At 36.8% G+C, this 19,343-nt stretch overlaps 1 protein-coding gene across 1 annotated transcript in view; it reads left to right on the plus strand.

Moving 5' to 3' along the window:
• Positions 1-19,343, plus strand: part of ARFGEF1 (ADP ribosylation factor guanine nucleotide exchange factor 1) — a 102,162-nt gene that overhangs the window by 74,579 nt on the left and 8,240 nt on the right. Inside the window, exons 21-33 of the mRNA XM_030011845.2 lie at positions 1,828-1,986; positions 2,300-2,450; positions 6,689-6,779; positions 7,919-7,959; positions 8,074-8,243; positions 8,881-9,032; positions 9,194-9,366; positions 10,384-10,544; positions 11,207-11,337; positions 12,892-13,021; positions 14,066-14,201; positions 14,289-14,427; positions 19,117-19,186. Of these exons, the coding sequence (XP_029867705.1) occupies positions 1,828-1,986; positions 2,300-2,450; positions 6,689-6,779; positions 7,919-7,959; positions 8,074-8,243; positions 8,881-9,032; positions 9,194-9,366; positions 10,384-10,544; positions 11,207-11,337; positions 12,892-13,021; positions 14,066-14,201; positions 14,289-14,427; positions 19,117-19,186 (1,704 nt within the window). The remainder of the gene's footprint in view (positions 1-1,827; positions 1,987-2,299; positions 2,451-6,688; positions 6,780-7,918; positions 7,960-8,073; positions 8,244-8,880; positions 9,033-9,193; positions 9,367-10,383; positions 10,545-11,206; positions 11,338-12,891; positions 13,022-14,065; positions 14,202-14,288; positions 14,428-19,116; positions 19,187-19,343) is intronic.

Consider the following 19,343-nt stretch of genomic DNA (forward strand, 5'->3'; position numbering starts at 1 on the left):
ATTTTCAATATAAATTATATTCCTTCTTGGTTTCCTATGGGAATTCTGTTTTGTTGATATCATTAAAAACAATAGTGGTTTGTTGATGATTTCAGTACATTACAGGATGATTCCATTGCACAAGTTCCTGATTAGACAGCAGTGTTGTCTGACTTCAGATGCCAGATAGTTCTGGTGGTTTGAAGGAGACTGGAAAATCTGTATAGGTCTTTTATGTTGGAAGCAGGTTTTTCCTCTTGTGCTTAACTGGTGCTGGCAACTTTTCTGTTTCACTGAATAAACATACAGAAGTTAAGATTGGTGTCTAAGAACAGTTAACATTAGTTTACACACCTTGAGAGGTAATCGAGGGAACTGGAGGCTTTTAGTTTTAAGAAAATTCCCAAAGTACACAATATAGTTTAAGCTATGCATGTTCACCTCTAAAACCTCAATTAAAGATTCTGGTTTTAATTATTTATGCTTTTAATCTTAGACTGTCACACAGTCTGGCTTTTGTCTTTAAGCATCTGGGACAAGATATGTATCAAAAGGATGTACTTAATTTGCTTGTATCATCCATTTTTACCTTCTGGTTGATGGACGCATTGTTTAGTTGTTTTTCTCCTACTTTGATGGCTTAAAAAAGGGGGCAGAGGGGGAATATCTGTATGGAACACAGAGAGGGAATGTAGGACTGAAAACATTTTCATTTTACAGAAGATACACAGTTTGTAGACTCGAAAGCTTCTTTGCTTAGTACTCTTTCCATGAAACTGCCATTTTTCTGTGCTTACACATCATTTGCTGTGCCTTTGCCAGGGTACCCTGTAGTAGTAGTTGGGTTTGAACACGGCAGCCATGCTACGTGGCTCTGTGAGAATCCGTCCCTTCTATCATTGCCACTGTTGTGGCACTCGTGTTTTCTCTATGAAACACACATTCTTCCTGGGATTTTTTGGGAAATATTTTATATGTGGCTTTATTATGTGCTCAGTGGTTTTTTTATTTCAAAATAGTCTTAAACATCCAAACAGTTAAATATATTTCATAGCTGTCATTTGTTTCTCTGTACAACCATTTCACTTTACGGCCTTTGGATCATACATAACAGGACAGTAAAATGCACTTGTGAGCTCAACTGTAATCCCCTTTTTACCATTGTAATCAGTTCATATGAGACCTGAGGAATTTCCTTTGGTGTTTATAGATACCCTATACATAAAAACTGGGTACTTACATGTGGAATGTTCTTTTTTGTGAGATTGTTTTCATCTGCCTAGATTATAGGTCACTTGCTGTTTACTTGTGTCTCGCCTCACAAGCTTCTGAGGTGCTCCAAATGGTGTAGATTAAATCAAGTATTTTGAGCAGTTTTGTGGAACTGGCAAAACATGCCTTTTAGATATATTATTTAGATTCTGTTGCCAAAAAAATCCTACAACTTGAGAGAGTCTGCTAAGGCAGCATTTTCAGAGTAGGTCCAGGTATAGTAAAAGAATATTAAAAGCTTAGCTAAGAAGTCACATTTCTTCTGAAACAGCATCCTGTTTCCCAAAAAAGCCCCCCCCAAAAGACCAAACCGAGAAACCTAACAACCACCTCTGTGTTCTATGCTGTCAGACATACACTTCATGTTCCTGAATAGAGGGAGCGTGATTTTATCCCACAGCTTACTCCAGAAGAACATGAGATGTTTTCACTATGTAGAATGCTTTGGAAATTTAGTTCTAGGAAGAGAAAGGTAAACAATATAGTTACTGAAATCACACAGATTGTACTAAGAATGAGAAACTGAGAAAATACTTACAAGACAATTTTTCCTTTTTTTTTTTCTCCCATTTGTAGCTGGAAAGAGATGCCTATGTCCAAGCGTTAGCAAGATTTACGTTACTTACAGTGAGTTCTGGTATTACTGAAATGAAGCAGAAGAATATTGACACAATTAAAACTCTCATCACAGTGGCTCATACAGATGGAAACTATTTAGGAAATTCCTGGCATGAGGTACAAGAGTCATTTGTACTTAAACTGTAAGAAAGCACATGTACTGATTTTGAACACAGCAGTGTACTTGTTTGTGCATAAATAGTGTTTTTTAGATATGTGCCAAGTATATACTTCTGTACATAAAATTGTGAGAGACTAATCTGATAGTATTTAAATTAATATTCATTTTAGACAGAAGAACAGAAATATTAGCCTGACCTTGAGTGTTTAGAATTCTTTTCTTCTAAAGATCTACCTAAAGATTTTTATTTATTTATTTTTTACTATTTCAAACTGCTTTTTGTAACAACTTCTTTATTCTCTGGAATAGATTCTGAAATGCATCAGTCAACTTGAACTGGCACAGTTAATAGGAACTGGAGTAAAACCTCGCTACATCTCAGGGACAGTACGTGGCAGGGAAGGTTCTTTTACTGGAACAAAAGATCAGGCACCTGATGAATTTGTGGGGCTGGGACTGGGTAAGTAATGCAGATATGAAGTATTTAATTCAACTGGCATTGTTCAGACAGGTACTAAAGTTTGTCCTTTGTTTTCATTATTATTGACTGTGACGTTCAGAGATGAGACCATGAAGTAGTCCTTGTAAAATTGTCGTAGGCTTTGAATAGACCTATTCCTGTTTCTGCAATATTTGTTTTGCTCTGTTAAGTATTATTGCTAGAATGGGAGAGTGGGAAATGTAAGAAAATGATACGTTATTGATTTTTATTAAAATATAGCTGACCAAGTAAGAATGGATTGCTGATGGTATGACCAGATTTAATAATACTGCAATGTTAGTGCACCAACTATTTTACCAAACAGGCAAGCTAGTATGTGTAGGTTAAACATTGTGTTATGAAACTTTGCAAGAAAAACGCAGTATTCAATCCAAGTGGGAGATTAGTTTAGCTTAAATTCTGAAATTCTGTTTCCTCCTCTTCTGGTTACTTTGGTACTCAATAAGTGCTTTTTTTAGGTTGGCCTGAGAGCCAAAATTTACTCCATTAATGAGATGATGTTTCCTATCCTCCTAGAAAAGTATACCGGTCTTACCTTAAATTATCTTGAAAATGTTGATTTCATTTTATTTGTTTATTTATTGATTGATTTATTTAATGGGAACGCAGTTAAAGACATACAGGTGTAGGGCATTAGGAAACTATGGAACCATCAAGAAAGTATGTATAACTCCATTTGACTGTTAGAAAGTCTCAATTTTAGTATGATGCTCAGTATCTCCTGCCTTTTGAACAACTTCACCCGCAGCTGAGCAAAGCTTTGTGTTCCCTCAATTTTTCCTGTAACTTTTTCTAGGAGTAATGATTATTTCACTAGTTGCCCTGATCTTAGCCCTCAACTGGTCCTAATCATCTGGCTTTGTGTTCTCCTCAGACAGTTTTTCTTAGTCTGCAGTCAGTCCTTTTCTTTCCATTGTGCTCTCCTTTGGCCTGCCTCTATGTACTCCCCTCCCCTTGCCAAGAGCTGCTGAAGGGAGACCTTATGCCTGGAAATTAATGTGTCTGCCAACATCTCATATACTGAGCTTCTTCCTGCCCTTCTAATATGCATCCTCCAGTTTAGTGTTCCCCAATGACCTATCCAACTTTGCTATTTCCAAATGCTGGCAGTTTCTCTATGCTGAAATGACTGGCCTTTAAAAATTTTAAGTCCTAATAGCTCAAGAATGTAAACTGTAGTCAGGTGTCTCTAAATCATACTTGCTAGTTGTTGGTGTAGATCCAGCTCATAAAGACTTCTTTCCTCTCTTGTCAACTACATTTCTAAGGAAAATAGTCTATACCCAAATCCATAAAATGTTTCTCTCTGAATTGAATTTCTGGAATACTTGTTACAATGCACATATGGAAACTTAACAGTTTTCTTTCTTCTTTCTTCTTTCTTCTTTCTTTTTTCTTTTTTTCTTTTTTTCTTTTTTTCTTTTTAATAATATCACTTCAGTCTTACAGGAAAATGCCTAACTCAAAGGAATTTGGGTTTCATGCACTTAGGGGCTGTTAGAACATAGTCGTTTTCTCAACTGTTTGAATTTTTTCACTCTTCTCCACAAGTCCAGTGTTTACTTTAATTTTCTTTCTATAATCACTCTAAAGTATCCTTTGGAACTATGGCTTTCAGGCAACCTTCCTATAAACCTAAATTCCTTTGAAAAATCCAAAGTGCATATGTCCATATATACAGGCACATATTTTACAGGAAAATAGTTGTCTAATTAGAGTAAGTGAAGTTGCAGGCTGGTGACACAGAAGCTTCATCTTTCAAACCTGCTTGCAAAATCAGACGTGCATTCACTCTTTGCTCAAAAGCAGCAGCATTCGCTCTTCCTGCTGAAGTTAGTATTGTGTGGTTTTTAAAAAAAACAAAACAAAATCAACCCCCAAAACCCCTTTGCTCATTTGCTGCCTGAACAAGGATTCAGGTGTGCACTCTTCAGGCATCTACATTTGAATGTCTTCATCACTCTTGCATTATCTTCCTGCTGTGGCTCTTTTTTGTTTTACTTGAAAATTCAAGGCATCACAAGCATGTGGGTTGTAAAAGTAAACAAATAAGCATCTATTCCTTTGCTTCTTTGGTAGGAATGTTGTCTGTCTTGGAGTTGTAACTGTGAAGTTCAGCTTGCTTCTGCTCTAGTTTCTATTCAAAAAGTTGAAAGACAAAACTTGGTGCTGTGAGTAGGTCATAGCCAAAGTGTACTTCTTAGGTAACCAGAAATCCTCTTTGGACAATGGGAATCTGAGGAATCAGTTTTTCATAAAACAGAATTATATAGGTGACTGTTTCATTGTAAAGGATATCATAACTGTTGGAATATAAATCTGCTATCTGTTCAGGTTTTCAAGCATTGATTATAAATCCTACAATAATAAGGAATTCTCATGTAAACTGGCAGAGTTGGTAAGGGTTACCTGACTTCTTGGAAATAGCCCTTCAAATTCACTTCGCACAGCTGCTTGTTTGATATGTTTCTTAGCTGATGCATTACCAAGATTAAAGCTAATTGATACTGGTAGCTTGTGTGCTTAGAAGAGAAGTCTTGGCCAAACCCAACAGTATTATAAGTTGCTGAAATACTAGTATAAGATTACATATGTATGCACAGAAAGGTTACTCCATAAATGCCCTAGAAAAATACTTCAGGTGTGTCAGTTTATCTGGCTTTGACAGCCAGTCATCTCCAGCCACCTCCAAGTGTGAAGCACAGCAAGGCTTAGAGGCAGACTTCTGGGAGTCAGTCTGAAACATGAGAACTTTTCGTCCCTGCAAAGCTCTGAGAACAGAACTGCTGGACTTCTTTCAGTCTTCTGTTCTCCCCTATCTTTCTGACAGACTGTCTAAGAAAAAAAACCTAAATACAGGGTAGGTGGAATTACCCAGAATGGTTGCAAGATTCCTGCTCTTTTTTTGATGGGGGGTGGAGGGGGGCTTAGAGATTGCCAGGAATTTCAGAAATTTGCTTGTTGTGAAGTTAGCATTTTCTTAACATGATCTTTCGCAGGTGTGCATTACAGTTACTAGCCTCCAAAATAGATATTGCTATTTTTAATTACAGATTTTTCTCACTACTGTAAGGTGATAATTTTGCTGTACTTGAGATGTAGCTTTAAGATGGAGTTTTGGTGGGAGCTCTTCTCTGTGAATGATTAAAAAGAAAATCTATCAGGATAGATTTACTCACTTGCTGCTAATAAAGTGTGAGAAGTTCTCCTCTGTGCAGTATTCTCTATCATACGTTGTGTATTTTCAGTGGCAGAATTACCAAAGATCCATTGAAAGATGGAGACAAAAAGGTGGTTCTTGTGCTTTTGAATTTTTTTCACTTGTATCGATTCACACAATTGTTCCAAATGTGGATGATTTTCTGGGACTAAGTTTATACATGGATAGAGAATCTAGAGAATTAGGATTTAAACCAACATGCAACTGTTCACTGAGATGCCCAGCTGTCCTGGTTTCGGCTGGGATAGAGTTAATTTTCTTTCTAGTAGCTGATATAGTGTTATGTTTTGGGTTTAGTATGAGAAGAATGTTGATAACACACTGATGTTTTCAGTTGTTGCTAAGCAGTGTTTAGACTGAGTCAAGGATTTTTTCAGCTTCTGATGCCCAGCCAGCAAGAAGGCTGGAGGGGCACAAGAAGTTGGGAGGGGACACAGCCAGGACAGCTGGCCCAAACTGGGCAACAGGGTATTCCATACCATGTGACGTCATGTCTGGTATATAAACTGGGGGGAGTTGGCCTGGGAGGGATCGCTGCTTGGGAACTAACTGGGCATCCGTCAGCAAGTGGTGAGCAATTGCATTGTGCATCACTTGTTTTGTATATTCCAATCCTTTTATTATTTTTATTGTCATTTTATTATTGTTATTATTGTTATTATTTTCTTCCTTTCTGTTCTGTTAAACTGTTCTTATCTCAACCCATGAGTTTTACTTTTTTTTTTTTTTTTTTTTCTGATTCTCTCCCCTATCCCCTGGGGCAGGGGGCGGGAAGTGAGTGGGCGGCTTCGTGGTGTTTAGTTGCTGGCTGGGGTTAAACCACTACACCAGCTCATGCAAGGGAAATTAATAACTTCTCTTTTTTGTGAATTAAAAATGCATTTAATTATACTGGTAGTGGCACAACTTCTCTTCTTCTTTATTCCTAGCCCTTTCTGTGTTATCTCTTACCCATTTTTCAAATTTTGTTCACTAGTTGGTGGAAACGTGGACTGGAAGCAGATAGCAAGTATTCAGGAATCCATTGGTGAAACTAGCTCCCAAAGTGTTGTCGTTGCTGTAGACAGGTATTGTATTAAATTTGCTGTTGCCACTTCAAGGTTTTTAAGCAATATTTGAATACCCTGTGCTAATAATCAGACATTATTACTTTATCCCTATTTGGAAAAAATTACATAAATATTACCATATTAAAGTGCTTTTTGGTTTTGTGGTTTTTTCCTTTTTTATGGAGCAGAAGTAATTTTGCAAGAAGAAACAGAACAAAGATTAAGCAAGAAGCCTTTTTACTGATATAAAATTATTGCAGGAGAGTTGCAGAATGAAGACTGCTGTACTGTCCGGTGACATATAGCAAATAGTAACACATAGCAAATCTCATTTTGCCTTAGTACAGGGAGCATTATTGACAGACCCTTTTTCTCCTAAATATAATTACTGACTCCCTGCTTTCCTCTAGATTATGTAGATGTTGTCTGAAATTACCAAAATTATTATTCCAGTCTTCCTTTCTATGAATTGTATTTATCATAACTGGATTTCATCAGGCATAATACATATCATAAACATTCCCTGTTTATATCGTAAAGTACTGATCAGACTGGAGTGTTAATGGATCTTGCTCTCTCAGCATATAAGAAATCAGAAAATGTTATTTTCTTAATGGTTGTCAAAATTGACAATCACAAAGGGGTATCATTCTGAAGGCTTACAAGCATTCCTGTGATTGAGTATAGGCAGCAAGATCGATGTCAGTTCAATGAAAGTTGCCTTGCAGTAAAATCACATCAAGCGAACTGGAGTCTTAATGTCAAACGGATAATAGCTCTTTATGTTTGCAGTATTTCTCCCCGCTTCATAATGGGAAGTTTTCAAGTTTCTGTTTGTCATGGCAAATAGGAATTGTGTACTCTGGAGAAGTTTGACTTCGTGTTTGGAGCAGGGCTGAATAGTTTCTAAACTACTGACATTATTCATCAGTCACTGTCAATGAGAGGATAGGATTAGCAGCGATGCTCACCTCCCAGCCTCCATGCATATATTAAATATTAGAAATAATTGAAATATTTCTGATTTTATTTTCAAAGCTCAGTATTTTTCCACAATTGCTAATTGTTTTCTATGTATATTTTAAAAAAACTTGAATGCATGTTTAATAGGTGCTTTTTTAAGAAATTGTAACAATGTCTTAAACTGCACTTTACAGAATATTTACAGGATCTACAAGGTTGGATGGAAATGCTATTGGTAGGTTTTCTCTCCACCCTCCCCCCCCCCCCCCCCCCCCCCCCCCAACCCATAAGGCAGCTTTGTCTTAAACCTTGGAAAAATATTGCATTAAAATTTGTGGTCATTTAACAGTGGATTTCGTTCGCTGGCTTTGTGCTGTATCTATGGATGAACTGCTGTCTGCTACCCACCCTCGAATGTTTAGTTTGCAGAAGATAGTAGAGATTTCTTACTACAACATGGGCCGGATAAGGCTACAGTGGTCTAGAATCTGGGAAGTTATTGGAGATCACTTTAATAAGGTATCCCTGTTAATGATTATACTGCATACTCCTTGCATTGATACAAATAAATTTTATTTAGAGATTTGTTGGAAAAGCATGTGCTCATCTGAATTATACTATTTTTTTCTGTCCTTCTGTATAAGTCGCTTAAAACACAACAAAAATTGTAAAGCTGGAACTGGCTGCGAGAAGACAGAGGTACACGATATAATAAATGTAAAAGCAGGAGTACACATTAAGTTATTTATCATGATCTGGGTCTAGAACTGGCTGCCTTTAGTTATGTTTTCTAATTTTGGTGGGGGGGTTTATGAAGCTTGGGATAAGAGGTTGTTTTCTGTTTAAGTCTAAATTGACTATTTATCAGGTGAATGTTTGACATGCATTTTTTAATACAGCTTGTTGAAGTCTTTCTAGATAGCTTGCTTATTTTTAGAAAGTTTTAAATGCTAGGATATATAATGTAGACAATAGCTGGATTTGGTTAGGGATTCTTGAATTGCATTAACAATAAGGTTTATGGAATTGGCTCCTGTTTAATTTTTTTGTTTCCAGTACTGCTTAGTGCTCCGTTATCAAATGTAAAGGCAGCTTGGGCTGAATCCATAAGAATTCTGATGCAAGCTTACTATGCATTTCTATTCTATGTTATCAGGTTGGCTGCAATCCCAATGAAGATGTAGCTATTTTTGCAGTAGACTCATTAAGGCAATTATCAATGAAGTTCTTAGAAAAGGGAGAACTCGCTAATTTCCGATTCCAGAAGGACTTTCTAAGACCATTTGAACATATCATGAAGAGAAACAGGTAATAACGTACAATTAACTGAGTTGCCTGGGATCATAAGCACCAACTTTTGCAATTAGTGTTTCAGATTGCTTTTGTAAAATCAGTTGCTGGAGAATGATACTATTCTAATTGATTATGTAATACAGTTGAAACAATTATTGTTTATTATTTTAATTTAGGTCTCCTACTATTCGAGACATGGTTGTACGGTGTATTGCACAGATGGTAAATTCCCAGGCTGCTAACATTCGTTCTGGCTGGAAAAACATTTTTTCAGTATTTCATCTGGCAGCCTCAGATCAGGATGAAAGTATAGTGGAACTTGCATTCCAGACTACAGGACACATTGTCAGTGAGTATTGATGATATTCAGACATCATGAAAGTGTATGTGACTCCAGAGGCTGAGAAGCTTTGTTTAACTGTTGGCTCTACAACCTGTATAGTAAAGCCCGCTTCATGCTTTAGAACCAATGTTTTACACTTTTCAACCAATCCTCTGGGAAAAGTACTTACGAAAATAATTCAGTAAGATTATAGTTACCTCTCTCCCTTTATGCTTTAAAAAAAAAAAATTATCAGTTTGTAGCATTCTGTAGTAAAAACAAGTTGAGACTTAGATAATTTTACTTCATATGTACATTTTCATTTAAGTGAAGAATTTTATATTTTTTTTTCCCTCAGAAAAAAAATTGTGTAGTCATTTTACTATTATGTTGTTTGCTTATCTTTTTCCTTGTTTCTGAATTGTGCTTGTCTATGGCCCTGCTTAGAAGAAAGTGCTAAGCTAGGTGGCACTATGATTTCGCCCCCCCCCCCCCCCCCCTTCCCATTCTCATCTAGATCTCAGGCTTTAAGTGCCATAAGGGATCTCTTTATTCTGTCTCAACCTCTGTAAGTTCCTAAAACTTTTTCAGCATTGATGAAGAATGTTTTTTTTCCTCAAAAGTGACTATTTTAAATCAAGGCAACAGGACCATATTGCTGAGGGAAGTCCTTTTGTAGATGTAACTCTTTGCTTTATGTAGTCCTCTTAAGCTCTGATCACACAGACTACTGTTAAGCAGTAAGCCTATTGCTCTGTTCTTGCTTAACAGTTAAATTTCCCTCCTTTAGACTAGACGCTACTTTGATTTATTTTAGACACTTATTTACTGTCAAAATAGAATGCCCTCTAGGTGATTTTTTTTTTTTTTTTTTTTTTTTTTTGGTTGAGCATTCACTTTTCAGTTTTTATTACTACTTAAGCATTTGACAGCACCAATCAATGAACTAGTCTCTCATGACTTCTGTTACAATCAGTTCATATTAGAATTAATAGATGTTAAAGCATGACACTTTTTTTTCTTCTGTTCACACTTTTCTCCCAGCAATTGTGTTTGAAAAACACTTCCCAGCAACCATAGATTCATTCCAGGATGCAGTAAAGTGCTTGTCTGAATTTGCCTGCAATGCAGCATTTCCAGATACCAGTATGGAAGCGATCCGCCTCATTCGCCACTGTGCAAAATATGTATCTGATAGACCTCAGGTATAGTCTGTATTAACTAAATTATAAGTGCTTTAATCAGTAGTGCTTTTATAAAGAAAAAAACACTTGTGCTAACCTTACTGGCTTCCCTTCAGGTTTCAGAGATTAATGAGAAATGTACTTTATTCAGAAGCAATAGGAGTATAAAATGCCACAGGCTTTGAAAGTATCAGCAATTTATTTCTTTTCTTTTATTCCCCCTTGCCTATCCCTATCCACCCAGTTCAGCTGGTGGCTAGCTTTCCTTAGAGCTGCTAGAAATTAACGTATCTCAGGATCTGGTCTCTACTGAGAAATGTTGTAAAGAATGGATAATGGCATATGCAGAAGTGCTTGATATCCTCAAAATATTATGGTAGATCCTCACTTCCAGTACTGTCTCTTTAAAAAGAGAGTGACAGACTCAGACTGAACTGCAAGCAAAAACTGATGCTTGAATGTATCTTCTCGTTTATTTTTTTAGTTAATTTTTCATAATATACTAAGCACTACTTTGAAAAACACTTCACCTTCTCAGTATTATTATTTTGATTGCCAGCTCCCCTGAGGTATCAGGGTGTAATACTAGTACAGCAGAGATTGTTATTTGCAGTCCAAATTGTGTTTTATTTTGAAGAATCTAACTCTTACGACTTTGTATAACCCTGTGTTTTCTTCTAAAGGCATTCAAGGAATACACAAGTGATGATATGAACGTAGCTCCTGAAGACAGAGTGTGGGTGCGAGGATGGTTCCCAATTCTATTTGAGTTGTCCTGTATCATCAATAGATGCAAATTAGATGTAAGAACCAGGTAACAATCAGTATTTGTAATTCAAATTTTAAAAGGCTTACTTTACACTTTTAAAATAGAAACAACTCTCTTAGTAAAAATAATGGTTGTAAAATGACTTACGTATGTAATTTAAGTGATATTACTGTGGGAACACCAGACTTTTTAAAAACACCTGTCAAATAGATGCTGGAATGTAGAAATTAAGTCTGTGTTCTTTATGTATGAAATTTTTATCTTCCATTATAATAAATAATGAAGTTATGTGGTTGTGATTGCATTATGTTAAATAGGTAAGTATTACACTTCCTTAAAGTTGAAATTCAGATAGTGCCTGTTTAGGATGAATAGCCATGAAATCACAAAGATAATTATTTAAATAGTTCATTTGAAAATAAACTAAAGCTTAATTAAGTGAAAATATAGTGACTGTTTTCTGTTTATTATAGAACCTGTAAACTATTTAAAACGGCTCAGCTCAACTTAGTCAGATGCGATGGATGCAGCTTATGCATAGAACACAATAAAATGTAAAAGTCAACTTTTAACTTTCCTAACATATAACAAGCAAGCATTATTTTAATGTGGAAGCTCAACTATAAATGGTCAATGTGCATTAAATTCCCCCCTCCTTCCCCCCCTTTTTTAAATAAGGTATTACATTGGATTAATATCCAAATCTGTATTTTTCCAGTGGCAATACTGATCCTCTCTATTCATTAGTAAATATAAATGTATGATGTTTGATTCCATGATATATGCCCCTGTTACATATTCCATTTTAGTGATTTGTCATAGTTGACTGGGGTAAGCTTCGTGTCACATTTCTGGTTTTGCTCAGTTTAAAACAAATGTAAAATGCTCCATGCAATGAGTAGGTTTTGTTTTAGTGTACTCCAACAGCAAAATTATGTTGGAATCTTTTTTTGGTTTTAATTAAAACTCATGACCCCAGTCCTGCCTGCCTTCCTGTGTCTTGCCCATCATACTAACTTTGAGGATTTTAAAACTGGTTTTATACCATGACTCATTAACTGGTTGAGGATTGCAGAAACAGTTGAAAAAGCAAAGCTGTACTCTGATTTGATGTAAAATCTGCTTATTTTCCTTGAATATGGCTTTTCCCTTATAAAGTGTATTCTGTTGCAGTTCGGATGCTAAATATGAGAGGTTGTATACAAATAATTTTGAATTTGCACATCTACATGCAAGCTGTGCGTCTGGACTCCCTTTATAGCTGGGGAAGATTAATACTCATTTCTAGACCTCTGTATTTCTTACCTGGAAATACTTGTTCCTTTATTTTTTTGGTCCTTTGTAAAGAAGTTATTTTCCTATTTTAATTTGAAATTACCACAGTTCCCAAAAGTATTTTCTGGCTATTGCCTGTGATTTTTAACTGCTTTTTAAACAAGCTGATTTTCTACTTAATTTTAGTGTACTAGTGTGACTGATCCACATCAGATTAATGTATAATGTTCTTAACAGTATTTGAGTTTGTTATTGCTGTTGCAGTTGGACATACATGGTCTAGTGCATGTCTTTTTGTAACTTAATACACTTTCTTCATTTCAGGGGCTTAACAGTAATGTTTGAAATAATGAAAACATACGGCCATACTTATGAAAAACACTGGTGGCAAGATTTGTTTCGGATTGTCTTCAGGATATTTGACAACATGAAACTGCCAGAACAGCAGACTGAGGTGAAAAAAGTGGGGGAAGATAATTTACATGAGATCTATATTTACAGTAGGAAACTCAATTAGTAGTATAACTTATCAAGTAATGTAAGGCAAATCCTAAAACTGTTATGGTTGACCTGTGGTTCTAGTAGCCTTACTTTATTTTATTAGCATTCTGTTAGAGGTATTGTCACTTTTCTCATTTTTTTAAACCATGTGTATAAAAGACCTGGTAGTTTACACTATGAACAATAGAAGAATAGCATAAAATCCAACATATCTAGGGTTTGTAAGAAGAACTGCAACTTCTACACATGATGTCTGGAATCTGAGACATGCATAATTCCATGGCAACGTGCATGCCGAATGGATGAGGCTTGTAATCAGCAGTGAAGTCACAATTAGAAGAAATAAGTTCTGCTAGTTCAAAACTTTCTGATGACTAGGAAGAAAAAAACAACCAAACAAAAAAACCACATAAAACAACACTGTGCTTTCACTGCACCCTTTTGACCAGCCAAAGAGGTTTTGACCTGCCAAACCAGGACCAGGTACTGTCTTAACAAGGAAGTGAAACAGAAATGGGCTTACTAGTGTAAATTACGTGTAAATTGTTAATATTAGAAGTTCGCTAAAAATTGTCAACTGTTTGAGAGGCTCTGTCTATTTGTAGAAAGAAGTGTCCCACTTTCTAAATATTTATTCACTGGAAAATATTTAGAAGAAACACAGAAAACTTAGCTTAGCATTAAACTATTGAGCTAGGGTTAGACACCAAGTTTAATGTCAAACTCAATATCTCATGATGGTAAGTGCTTGTCAGTCCTGTAATATGGTCTCCAAGAATAGTTGTTTGTCTGTTTCTGTAGTTTTTTGAACCTGCTAGTTAGCAAAGCAAAAGTTGGGACTCCAAGTTTTGGGGGGTTTGAGATATGGAAAGGAATTGCATGTCACTATAAGGCAATTCAGATTGAGTAAATACGTATATCTGCCTGCCTGCAGGGATGTGTATCCTAAAAATGTCACCTTAAACAAAGTTGTACCTTTTTTTTTTTCCCCTCCTAGAAAGCTGAATGGATGACAACTACTTGCAACCATGCACTTTATGCAATATGTGATGTATTCACACAGTATTTAGAAGTACTTAGTGATGTTCTTTTGGATGATATATTTGCACAGCTGTACTGGTGTGTGCAGCAAGGTAGGACTATCCCAAATTATGTTAAATGATGTTAACATTTTACTGTGTCGAATGTGAATAAACAAATGCACTGTTCATCTTTTCCAGACAATGAACAACTGGCACGGTCTGGTACAAACTGTTTGGAGAATGTTGTCATCCTAAATGGTGAAAAGTTTACCCTAGAAATCTGGGATAAAACTTGTACTTGCATGCTGGATATTTTCAAAACTACAATCCCTCATGCGTAAGACAACTGTTGATATTTATACTTTGCAAAATAGTTTAGCTAGGTGACTTACTGATTTCAAACTGTTAGATATCTAATTGGTGGGGTGAACAAAAAGCTGTTATGTGTGGACTAAATAGAAGCAGACTTTCTTGGAACATAATGATAAATTAGGTGCTAGATATACTACTTCTGTGTTGTAAATGATAAACTGTTAAAAACTAGAAATACCATATGGGAGATAAGAAAAAAAAACAAAAACCACAACCTAAAACTGTAACTTGAATCAATTTTACAATGTTGGATTTTTTGAGAAGTACCATCTGATTTTTTGGTCATGTTGTTTTTGTAATAGAAGAATGCTATTGATAGCTAGACTTCGCAATTTGTACTTACATGTGAAGCTTTTTCCATAAAATACTGCAGCAGTCTTACAGATTTAAGTCTCTGTGGTTGATGGTTAACTTCCATCATATGTTTCTATGAATCCTAATCTTTTTATGAAAATTATCTTGCATATTTGGTAACTGTCTTTCCCATTGTGTTATAACTCTATGTGAAGTTTCTTGGAACAAGGCTGTACTATTCTGAGTAGTATGTTGTACATACACATCATAGAGCAGAATAACAAGAAATCGTGTCCAGCATTATACCAAAGATGAGGGTTTTTTTTCCCCTAACCTGCCAACACTGAGGTGAAACGCTACTTGTTTTCAAATCTGATAGTCTTAATGTTGAACTGTTGTATGATTACTTGTCCTGTGTCTGTCAACTAGTTCATAGCATTTGCTTCTGGGTATCACCTAGTTCAGGCCTGAAGAAAACTGAAGCAAAAGGGAACCTTCTGCACGTCAGTCATTCCTTTATTTTAGAGTTATGTATCAGCACTGTAAGAAAGCTTCATTCATGCTTAAAAGATGAGTTAATCCATCTGTCACTACCTCACCTACTTTTCTATGTGAGTCGGTATGAATTAATTGCATCCAAAAATAATACTAAAATAAAGCTGAAACATCTGGGAGCTAGCAAAAATTTTTTTTTTTTTTTTTTGCATTTTGGTAACTGCCAAAAATAAAATCTGAAACCAAATCTCTGCATGTAAAACTCCAATTGAATTAGCCCTAACTTACTATGTCCTGTACTTGGAAAGGTCTTGAAGGGAATACTCACTAGCAGAACATTTGCTTTGGGTTCCACATATGATCAAAACTTAGGTTTCTGGGTATTCTTATAGTTGAATATTAAAAACCCTTCTAGAGCAGCATTTTGGATATCTTCATATTTAGACACATTCAGAATACTCTTGTTGCCTTTAGCTATATCTGATTTGAAATATGTGCATTATGCCCTTTGATGTTTATGGCACTTCTGCTTTTCAAATGGGTTATTTTTCCTGCGAGGGTATCTGACTCCTTCCTTAGATTTCCATTCTTTACTTCTCATTTCCTTTTTTTAATCTTCTATGCCTTCTTTGAGAACTTCATTTGAGAACTGAGAGGTTCCCAACTTTTGCGGGATAAAGTAAATCTTACTTGGATTTTATACATCAGTAATCCCTTGAGCAGATGTAATCAGTCTCCTTTCCCATGGTGAAAGTATGCCTGCACTTTTCCAAACAATTGTTGGGTGATACAAAACTGCTGAAAACAGTCTTTTCACTTTGACCATATTTGATTAAAGCTGAAGCTTTTTAGATGGCTAAGAAAAAATTATGATAACAATATACAGGTATTCGTTTATCTTTTTAATGGAGACTTTGTACTTATTTTTTCCTTTCCCTTTCTGAGCCCTAGGAGGATACTTCTTTCTCCTTCTTTATAGCTCCTTCTTTTTTCCCTCTTTTTATGGGATCTGGTTCTTTTTCAGTGACTTCTTGTTTGGCTGGCATTTCATATTTGTATTTCTTAGTACCTCTGTTAGCCTTATTTTTGCAGTGGAGCTTTTCCTGCCCTCCCAGCCTAAATTTTTTTTTTTTTTTGACAACACAGTTTTAGTACCCAGCTTGTTATGGAGGCTGCCCCAGTACTTAGAGAGGAAGGCAAATGCTCCTTTTACCTTTGTTTTCCCATGTCTGGAAGTAACACAACAGTTAACATTGAAATGAAGACAGAGACAAATTGCACAGTGGTATATATGAAAGTTTCATGGGCAAGTGCTTTATTGCTAATTGTCTTGAAATAGTCAGATGCTATGAATCTCTGGAGTGTCAGGTATCTTCTGGCAGAGGTTTTTATTAATCCAATCAGGTAGGATTACATCTGTTCTTTTTTTAGCGTTCATGTAAAACATCTTTCAGGTATTGTATAACTTCTTCAATTTAAGAGTTGCAGCACTGGCTGCAGGAATTCTTAGTTCCAGGACTAGCCTCTGCTGGTTCTTGGCAAGTTACCTTTTTGCAAAGAGAGATGATCATATTATTTCCTTGTTTGGAAAACTTAGTACTGGAGTATTTACTCAGCTACCAATTTCAGCATTTACTAGAAAAGCCCAAACTGTACTCCTGCCAAGCTTCCAGAAAAATCATTGAGGTGTTGATAGCTGAAGATACTAACACAGAATCACACAGAATGGCTGAGGTTGGAAGGGGCTCTGGAGGTTGTCTGGTCCAACCCTCCTGCTCAAGCAGGACCACCCAGAGCACTTTCCCCAGGACCATGTCCTGGCTTTTGAGTGTCTCCAAGGATGGAGATTCCACAACCTCTCTGGGCAATCTGTGCCAGTGCTCAGTTATCCTCACAGGGAAAAAGTGTTTCCTGATGTTCAGAGGGAACCTCCTGTATTTCAGTTTGTGCCCGTTGCCTCTCGTGCTGTCACTGGGCACCACTGGAAAGAGCTGGCTCCATCTTCTTCATTCCCTCCCATTCAGTATTTATATACATTGATGAGATCCCCCCTGAGCCTTCTCTTCTGGCTGAACAGTCCCACCTCCCTCAGTTTTTCCTCATAGGAGAGATGCTCCAGTCCCTTAATCATCTTTGTGGCCTTTTGCTAGAGTCTCTCCAGTATGTCCCTGTCTCTGTCGTACTGGAGAGCCCAGAACTGGACACAGTGCTGACTAGAGGGGCAGGATCACCTCCCTCCGCCTGCTGGCAACTCTCCTAATGCAGCCCAGGATGCCATTTGCTTTCTTTGCAGCAAGGGCACATTACTTACTTATGTCCACTCATGTGGCCACCAGGACCCCCAGGGTCTTCTCTGCCAAGCTGCTTTTCCAGCTGCCTGGCCCCCAGTGTGTGCTGGTGCCTGGGGTGGTTCCTCTGGAGATGAAGAACTGTGCACTTCCCCTTGCTGAAGAGGATGAGGTTCCCATCAGCCCATTTCTCCAGCCTGTCAAGATCCCTCTGGGTGGCAGCCTAACCCTCTGGTGTATCAGCCACTCCTCACAGTTTTGTGTCATCTGCAGACTTGCTGAGGTTCCACTCTGCCCCATCATCCAGATCATTAATGAAGATGTTGAACAGAATTGGACCTGGTGTTGACCCCTGGGGTACACCACTAGCTGGTGGCCTCCAGCTAGACTTTATGTCCCTGGTCACCACCCTCTTGGCTCAGCTGTTCAGCCACTTTTCAATCCACCTCACTGTTTGCTCATCCAGCCCATATTCATTAGCTCATTTTAATAGTTTCTTCGATTCTTCTTTTTATTTAATTTCTATTCTGTTTATAATTTTTTTAACTGAAATTTTCTGAAGCATCATGAGAGCAAGTATTGGCTTGCCAGTGCTGAGAAAGCCAGGGTGAATGCCATCTTATCCTGGGGAAATTCAAGAGTTAGAATTGGTTCCTTGCAGAAATTACGATGATCTGTCCTCTACTGGCTCATAATGGCTCATTATTCCAATACCTCCTTTGGCAGATGGAAGTTTATAAGACTTTATAGCCCAAAATAAATTACAGTGTATTTAACAACCTCTAATCCAGAATAATCTGTAATATGTGTCCTGGTAGTTTTCAAGAATCAACTCAGTTTCAGCTCTACTTTATTTGTTGTCTCATTACATGCCTCAAGATTTTATCTTTTCTTGTCTTTTGAGTTATACAGTCTTTAGTTGTATGGAGGTCAGTGATACATTAATTTAGGATCCTTAACACAATGGGAAAGATCTCACTTAGGATACGCAGACACAAACAGTCCATCAAGCATTGCCTCACGTAGATTGAGGCTAAATAGTTTGAGATCTTAACAATGACAAATAACTTCAGTCTTACTTTGTAGCAATAGATTTGCTAGAACAAGAGATGATGGGACCAGTTAGGTTATTTAATCCAATTTCCCTCAATTCTTGGCAGGCACAGCCAGCCTCAGTAAGTTACAGTTAATGTAGAAATTTTTTTGTGCTTAAGGCGAAGATCCTTGAGATAGCAACATGCTATAGGAAAACAGCAGGGAAGAGATAAGAAATATTGTCAGTGACTTGGTACCTCCTAACAGCAATGACTCCTAAGTGGAAGTGTTGAATCCTAAGTGAAAATAGAACCACAATGCTGGAACATATCCCAAACAGAGAACGCAAAACATCTCCAGACTTTCATGCTGATTTGTCCTGAGGTAGATTCATTCCTTGTTCCAGGTAAAGCTTAAGGCAGTGTGAGAGAACAAGGCCCACTAATGGCACTAGAGCACTGCCTAAAGCCAAATCCAGTATTTCTGAGAAAATTTAATCATTTCAAACCTAATAAATTTGGTGCTGGTTTTGTATTTTCAAGGCTGCTGACTTGGCGACCAGTCAGTGGGGAGTTTGGCTCTGGATCTCCTTCTGATACAAAAGAAAAACTGGTAAGCTGCTGAAATAAAAAATATTTTAAAAGCTTGCAAGTGTTTGGTACAAAAGTGTTGTGATGTAGAATAAGTGAAAAGTAAACTTAGTTTAAACCCATTTTTCAATTTTGGTTTACTTGAAAAAGTTTTTTCCAGTTAAAGAGCTATTTAATCC

This window comes from Aquila chrysaetos, chromosome 4 (assembly GCF_900496995.4).
Source record: "Aquila chrysaetos chrysaetos chromosome 4, bAquChr1.4, whole genome shotgun sequence".
Classification (NCBI taxonomy): Eukaryota; Metazoa; Chordata; class Aves; order Accipitriformes; family Accipitridae; genus Aquila; species Aquila chrysaetos.